This window comes from Somniosus microcephalus, chromosome 13, assembly GCF_052327205.1.
Source record: "Somniosus microcephalus isolate GS21.2 chromosome 13, FLI_Smic_1.0, whole genome shotgun sequence".
Taxonomy (NCBI): Eukaryota; Metazoa; Chordata; class Chondrichthyes; order Squaliformes; family Somniosidae; genus Somniosus; species Somniosus microcephalus.
The window spans coordinates 141,748,302-141,756,772 of record NC_140999.1 but is presented as its reverse complement, the minus strand read 5'-3'; the positions used below and the strand labels follow the sequence as shown (position 1 = coordinate 141,756,772).

The following is an 8,471-nucleotide window of genomic DNA, read 5'->3' as shown; positions in this document are numbered from 1 at the left end:
GTGAAAGGGTAAGGGTACTTCACATGGAGCCACTCACATACTAACTGCAACTTAACATTTAATGTAAAAATGTTCAGCAATTAACTGACTCCCACTCTTGACTCCTTTTCCTTAGGAGCAAGCCTTATTCAAGAGATCCTAAGGGTTAGCATCAAAGTTAGTTCTGTTATAACAGTTATGAAGTTATGGACTGTGCAACCATTCTTTTAAAAGAGTATATAGAAAGCACAATACTAAAGGACTGTTCATTTTAATTTGATTTATTTTAAGCTCAGGTGGAACAATTACAATAACTGATCATTTAGTAGAGTAGGTACACAGCTTATTCAAGCAACTGATTCTAATGCAAGCATCATTTACAGCTTTGTAATAGATTTTCCATCAGCAAAAAAGGATTGTGTGCAAAAACTGATACATTTCATTCTTGTATATTGATTCTACAGTTGATTAGTCATTCTTGAATGATTGTGATTTCCACTTGATCCACTGTTCACATAAAAAATAAGTTTAGCATTTGTGTGATAGATTATTTTGCTTCTCAACTAACTACAAGTACTGTAAATCTGTACTCACCGAATATATAAATGAATGATTCAGATTAAAGCTTTTATATTTTAAATTACCTGTTTATATTCAAGCATACAATGTGCAAATGCAATGGTTGCTCAGCAGTTATGCTATTCAGTTCAAGAATATTCACTCTAACACCAACATCGCTGATTAAAGAGGCAATATCCCTTTTGCTGAAAATATAAAAAGGCTTTACAACATTTGATCAAAGAACAGTACAGGCAAAGGAAAGAAAAATAATCAGCTGCCATTTTATATGTGCGAAAACTGAACTACACCATGTACATGATAAAATATAGAAATAGTGTAAGATTTAGATTTGGTGTGCCTTTAAAAGGATCAGCATGTTTTTATTAACTGTGTTATGTTGGTAACAGTATTACTGGCTGACAGTGTTAATGTTAGGAGGAATATTTTATTTCCAGTGAAGTCCTCCTTTCTGGGAAGTTGAAAATAAATACTGTGGTACTGTTTTAAGTTTAACCATGTTGCTTCAGGGTATGTGTAAAATCATAATAGAAAAAGTGACAGCATTGTATATATAGGAAAGTGGTGAGCCACATGGACCTAGAAACTGCTGGCGTCGAATCTCCATCTTGTAGCATACATGTGTTACATTCTGTGCTCCAAATTCTAGTTTCACGCAACCTCCAGGGTGCATGTCATGCTGAGATCAGTTCAGAGGCAGAATAGTCTGAATGCTTAATTGATTCATGGCTTCATTCTCCTCGACCACTTTACATATTCCCATTGTAGCATTTACTCCACCCATCCAATAATGCCTGTCATTCACTAGGTAAATAAAAAAAATTGTCAGTGCATGTACATAGCGTGCCAGACAAACCGGCATCATTAGAGTTGCTCCTCAGATTGTTTAAACAGGGCATCTCCACTAACTCAGTCCACATACTGAACCAGGATCAAGACTTATGTAAATATAGTACTGTATGCACTTTTGAACATCCCATTATAGAAAGACATTAAATCCATAGAGTGCATAAATGTCAGGTTCATGACAGGGATAGGAAATTATAGTTAGGAGGAAAGTCTTGAGATACTGCGATTATTTCCAGTGGAACAGAGAAGGCTAAGAGGAGATTTAATGAAGGTTTTGATTGAGTGAATAGGGAAAGACTATTTGCTCTGGCTGGGGACCTGGTGACAAGGTGTCATCAACTTAAAATTGTCATTAAGAGAGTGAGGAGAAATGTTAGGAGAAGCGTCTTTATACAGAGGGTTATTGGAGCATGGACTGTTTTGTCATAGAGGGTACTAGCTGCAGAGACCATTGCATCTTTTAAAGGAAAACTGGATAAATATTTGAAGCAGAGGCAGATACAGGAGTATGAGGAAAGTGGGACACTGGGATTAGTTTTGGATTGCCCTACCAAAGAGCCAGCAAAGACACGATGGGCCAAATGGCTTCCTTCAGTGCTGTAAACTTATATGGTTCTAAATATAACCTAGGAAGCCTATTGACATTGACCTCTCAAGGGAGCAAAATAAAGCAAATCCTTTTACTAAGCTAAGACATCATTTAACTTAAACTAGAATTTGGAGCACAGAATGTAACACATGTATGCGAGAATCACTATTGTATTATACATGCATCATAAGCCATGTTTATACTGTCTGGTTTACTATTGATTCTTTACACTATGCACTAAAGTGATCACCAGAGCTTGTTCTGTTTGCTTACTGTGTCACTGTGGAATCCTTCTTCTGTAATGAGTGCACACTAGGGCAGATTATATAGTTGCAATGTACAGCACATGAGTTCAAATACAATTTGGAAAAGCAATGCCAGTTTTGTGTAGCCCTGTATGAAGCTTTGGCTCACCAGGCATTGTTTTATACCAGTTTCATGTGTAGTCTGGGTGGGGTTCACACCAACTTTACAGCAGATTGGATTAAATGGGTTTCAAATTCATTTATAAGGATGATACCAGAACTGAGAGGTAATGCCTATCAGGATAGATTGAACAGGCTGGGGCTCTTTTCTCTAAAAAAGAGAAGGCTGAGGGGTGACCTGATAGAGGTCTATAAGATTATGAAAAGGTTTTATGGGGTAGACATAGAGAAGATATTTCCACTTCTGGGAGAGACCAAAACTAGGGGCCATAAATATAAGATAGTCACTAATAAAGCCAATAGGGAATTCAAGAAAAGATTCTTTACCTAGAGAGTGGTTAGAATGTGGAACTCGCCAACACAAGGAGTAGTTGGGGCGAATATCATAGATGCATTTAAGGGGAAGCTAGATATACATATGATGGAGAAAGGAATAGAAGGTTATGCTGGTAGGGTTAGATGAAGAGGGGTGGGAGAAGGCTTGTGTGGAGCATAAACACCAGCATAGATCAGTTGGGCCAATTGGCCTGTTTCTGTCCTATACATTCTATGTAATTCTATGTAAATTGCTCACTCCTCACAAAAGTTGAATCCCAAGTGCTATTTTTACAACACTTGTAACTTCTGCCTAAAATGGCAAAAGTATATTCAAATTTAACACAGGTAACAATGAAGCAAGAATCACAAGAAGGTGACCTTTACAGGATTATCCCTCCCCACCGCCATCTTAAGGCTGACATCATGTCAGGACAACAAATTGCAAGTTTACAATTCTCCAACTTCATTTTTTATTTTTATGTGGTTCAGCAAAAGGAATCATCCTAGTGAAGAGTTAAGTACATGGCCCGCCCTGAAGAGATTCCTTAGGAATCGCAAAATGCCTTACAACTAGCCAAATGTGTCAACATAAAATGTTCCCATGGTCAAAAGAAAGGTATTTGTCATTTAAACTATTTAGCCACAGTTTGCCAGCCATATCGCACGACTTTTGAAAAATTGATTGTATATATGCGTTCAGGATTTAAATATCCTTCAGATCTCGTTTTTAAAGCTTGATCTTATATAAACTGTTTATAGCACAGGCACTCATTGTACATTCCCTGCCTGCTGATAATACATATTCCATGCAGAATTTTTGAAGCACTGAGTTTCATTTTATTTTAGTCTTTGGACTACATCCAATTTTTTTCCCCTATCAATTAGGTTGCAGGTCAGATAAATTAAATATGCTTGGGAAGTTAAAGGACTTCAAATCTGGAATAAACCTCTTAAAAAGGCCTGTCAAATGGCTACTGCTTCCTTAGATATTTCAGGCAATCCTCATTAATGTCACATTTATGGTACAATGGTGGTAGGTGGTTACTTGTTACCTTTGACAGCACTTGGTGTGATACATTGTAGGTTATTACACACATTAGTTATTGTATAATTATCCATAATGATTTCTGGGTTGCTCAGTGGGACAGCCAATACTGAAACAACTGTTCAGCTTCTTCACTCTAAAACTTGCCTGAATTCTTTCAAATTCCTGACTTGTATACGATCAACACTATTTGTAAATTTCTCCGACTAGTCCCTTATTGGGTAGATTAAAATATACTTAGAAATCACACTTAAATACTTGGAATACTTGGTGTATTCTCCAGACGGTTGTTAGTTGCTACAAAAAAAACATTTCACATTCAGAAGTAATGGCCTAGAAATTGCGGTTGGAGGCGTACCGCTGGAGTACGCCTCCGACCCGCAAAACATTTACAAATTTACCTTCTGGCGTCCAGGCTGCGAAGAGTTGCTGTCTTGGACCTCCAGGCATACGGCAGCGTAAAGGCCCATGGATCCCAGGGACACAGGCAGTTCGGAAGCATCCCTGAGATCACCTGGGCCCGGTCCTCCAATAATCAAGGAGGATTCCATTGCAATCATTTACGAAGGGAATCCCCTAATGATATGCAATGGACTCCCCAAATAATTATACAATGTACAGAATTCTAATAATTACAGAATTACAATTTTTTTCATAAGTTCCTTCATTGCACCAACCTCAATAAAAATTTAATTTTTTATAAGTAATTTTAAACATCATTAAGACTGTAATCCAGGCCAATATTTGCATAAACTCATTTAAAGAGTATGTGCATAATTTTGGATTTTTAAATGTTTTATTTAAGCCTTATATATACCCTTACGCTGAAGCAAGCAGGCCCCACGCCTGCTTTTACCAATCGTAAGAGTTGCGTGGGCAATTGCTGGGCTGTTGTTGGACAAATACTCAGTTTTCAGGCAGTTCGGCTGATCTGCCAAGGCGTACCTTGCCAGATCGCAAGTTCCAGATTTCACACATGCGCAAGCGGAAAGACGGAACTTGTGGGGCCTTTCAAAGGGAATACGACAGCATACTCTGAGAGTATGCCATTGCAGACACTGCAATTTCAGGGCCATTAGTTTTAAATATCAGATTGCTACTGAAATCCCTCCTTCTGCAAAAAAAAATCCACAATGCTTTACAAATGAAAATTGTCTCACATATCTGCTGTACAACTCAAAACAATATAGTTCAGTTCTCTCTGGGTTCTGAAGAGAGACTTGGAAATAAGTTCTTACTATCTTGTGATACATTGTTCATCTGTGATTTAGATTTAGCCATGAACTGTAATCTTCTCTGTTCTCTTTGCTGTTCTTGCTTTAACTCCACATATGAGCGGGAGAAAGTGTGAAAGATGGAGGTTACAGGAAAGGCCATGAGAAGAATGCCACTTAAAATGCTGCTTAGTGCTACCATTTGGCCTGGGATACTTCGTGGCACCATGTCTCCGTAGCCCACTGTTGTCATGGTGATAACTGCCCACCAGTAACATGCTGGTATGCTTGTGAACTCATGCGAGCTAGTCATTTCGTTCTCGGTAAGATAGAGCAACGGGGCGAAGAGTGCAATGGCCACACACAAGAATAAAAGAAGGAGACCAAATTCCCGTGTGCATCTGCGAGCCGTTAGCCCCAGCGTCTGTAGTCCCAAGGAGTGCCTGGCAAGGCGCATGACATACAAAATCCTCAAGGCACGGAGGACTCGCAGAACCAGGCCCACCTTGTCGAGGTAACTGCTTCCTCCAGGTTTTCCATTTTCCACTGAGGTGGTGTCCACCAGCAGGGTAATGTAATAGGGCAAGATGGCGATGATGTCAATGATATTTAGCGGGGTCCTCAGGAAAACAAATTTGCTGCGAGCCTGTATGAAACGCAACGCAAACTCTAGAGAAAACCAACCTACACAGACAGTTTCCACGATGAAAATGTTGTAACACTTCTGTGAGCATTCACCCTGCAGACAGAAAAATATTGAAGAACAATAAATAAATGACTACTGTTTTCAAAAGTATTTTAACACTTTTTAGATGTATAACTGCACAATCTTAAGCTTTTTTTTGGCTAAATACTTAAGGAACCATGGGTGTTTTTTCACTGGATAAATATAAATATACTTTTTTATTCCACTATTGGTTGAAATAATATACTATTTCTTTCTGGTGCTCATTTTCTAATCTTTTGTCCTCTCCTCCTTTTCTGAAAGTGCTGACTCCTCCTGGGATATACTGCCTACAGGCACTGGTCGCTCTTTGTCATATTGGCTGTTTTTCAAGTGTGAATGTTAACAGACTATTTGGTTGTGGTAAGAGGGGGCATCACAGCTAAACCCAGTCCTGTCCTCACTTAATATCTACACAGGTACACTTCCCAAATAAATTATTTCAATTTTTATCCCATTCAGATTGACAAGGTAGGTGTGTGTGTGTGTGTGAGAGGTGGTAAAATGTAACCACTGTACTCCAAAATCAAGCATGTTAAATCAAAATGGAAGCAATTCTTCCCCAAGCTCCTTAGCATTGGTGAAACTGTGAACATCAAGTGCAACAGTATCCATCAAAATAGAGGTGGAAAAACTACATATTCTTTCTCTCTCTCTTCTTTAGTAAATTTCTCTTTGGATAATATCTTCCATGATAGTAGTTCTACAATTCCAATATCCATCTCCTCTGTGAATACCGAGGCAAAATACTTAACTAGTAACTAAGCCATTTTCTTGACTCAACAACAACAACAACTTGTGTTTATATAGCACCTTTAATGTAGCAAAATGTCCCAAGGCGCTTCACAGGAGTATTATAAGACAAAAAAATTTGACATCGAGCCACATAAGGAGAAATTAGGGCAGGTGACCAAAAGCTTGGTCAAAGAGGTAGGTTTAAAGGAGCGTCTTAAAGGAGGAAAGAGAGGCAGAGAGGTTTAGGCAGGGAATTCCAGAGCTTAGGGCCTAGGCAACAGAAGGCACGGCCACCAATGGTTGAGCGATTATAATCAGGGATGCTCAAGAGGGTAGAATTAGAGGAGCACAGATATCTTGGTGGGTTGTGGGGCTGGAGGAGATTACAGAGATAGGGAGGAGCGAGGCCATGGAGGGATTTGAAAACAAGGATGAGAATTTTGAAATCGAGGCATTGCTTAACCGGGAGCCAATGTAGATCAGCGAGCACAGGGGTGCTGGGTGAATGTGACTTGGTGCGAGTTAGGACATGGGCAGCTGAGTTTTGGATGACCTCAAGTTTACATAGGGTAGAATGTGGGAGGCCAGCCAGGAGTGTGTTGGAATAGTCAAATATAGAGGTAGCAAAGGCATGGATGAAGGTTTTAGCAGCAGATGAGCTGAGCCAGGGGCGGAGACAGACGATGTTATGGAGGTGGAAATAGGCAGTCTTAGTTATGCCACGGATATGTGGTCGGAAGTTCATTTCAGGATCAAATATGACATCAAGGCTGCGAACAGTGTGGTTCAGCCTCAGACAAATGTTAGGGAGAGGGATGGACTCTTTGCTGTCTTGGTGGCCCATTCATTACCTGGACTCTTACTGCTCCTATAATCCAACAGTGCCATTTGAATGCATATTAATATAGAGAATGTCTTAATGCCATTTATGAAAGGGGGAGGAGAAAAAGTAGATAAACGGCATAAAGGAATGGACACGAGAGTTAGGAGAGGTGACCGGAAGCTTGGTTAAATAGATATGTTTTGAGAAGATTTTTAAAAGGTTTGTGCAGGGAATTCCAGAAAGTGGGCCTATGGTAGCTGAAGGTTCTGCCACCAACGGCAGGATTAAAGGATAGGGGGGCCACACAAAAGGCCAGAGTCAGGGGATGTAAGGCTGGAGGAGATTGCTGAGATAGTGTGGGGGTGAGGCCATAGAGGGATTTGAAGACCTGCAGGTGAGTCTTGAACAAGTTGGAAGGAGAGCGTTAGAATAGTCGAATATAAAAGTGACAAAATCGTGAATAAGAATTTCAGTTGCAGTGGGGGTGAGGTGGGGGAAGTAAGTGTTCTTGTTAATGGATAGGATGTGGGGTTTGCAGCTTAGCTCTGGATTGAATGGGATGGCAAGTTTTCACACAATTTGGTTCATCTTGAACAGTTGGGTGGGGGGGAATGGAGTCACTGGCAAGAGAAGGGAGTTTATGGTGGGGGCTGAAAATGATGGCTTCAGTCTTTCCAATAGTAAGTTGGAGGAAGTTTTAGCTCACCCGTGACTTGATGTCAGATGGATACGCTGGCAGCACAGAGTTGGATGGGGGGTCAAGAGAAGTGGTGGAAATGTAGGGTGAGATGTGAAAGTTGACCCAGTGTCTGTGGATGATGTCACTGAGGGGTTGCTTGCAGATGAGGAAGGGGCAGGGCTAAGTATCTATTCTAGACTCATTGATGGACGTGAATGAGCCTATAGAAAGCCTCTATATTGCTCTTTATATGTTTTTGTTCATTTCTTCTCATACTCCCTCTTAGTCTTGCTAATTTCACTTTTTATAGTTTTTCTATATGTTCTTTAGATATGCCCTAGCTTTCATTTTTATTATCTGCCTTGTAAGCATTAAATACTTCATTTTTAGTTTCAAATTTATCTAATCACCCTATTCACCCATTGAACCCCAGCTTTTCATATACTTTAGGCCTTACTAGAATATATTTGAATTGTATGCTTTCAATTTTCTTCCTTGAGTTAATAGCAACA

The 8,471-nt window shown here is 39.8% G+C and overlaps 1 protein-coding gene across 2 annotated transcripts in view; it reads right to left on the bottom strand.

The window, feature by feature from the left end:
• Window positions 1-249: 249 nt before the first annotated feature.
• kcng1 (potassium voltage-gated channel, subfamily G, member 1) overlaps window positions 250-8,471 on the bottom strand; it is a 32,601-nt gene continuing 24,379 nt past the window's right edge. For both annotated transcript variants that reach the window (XM_086005306.1, XM_086005307.1), the window contains exon 3: window positions 250-5,737. In XM_086005306.1, coding sequence (XP_085861432.1) covers window positions 4,976-5,737 — 762 coding nt within the window. In that variant the 3' untranslated portion in view covers window positions 250-4,975. The remainder of the gene's footprint in view (window positions 5,738-8,471) is intronic.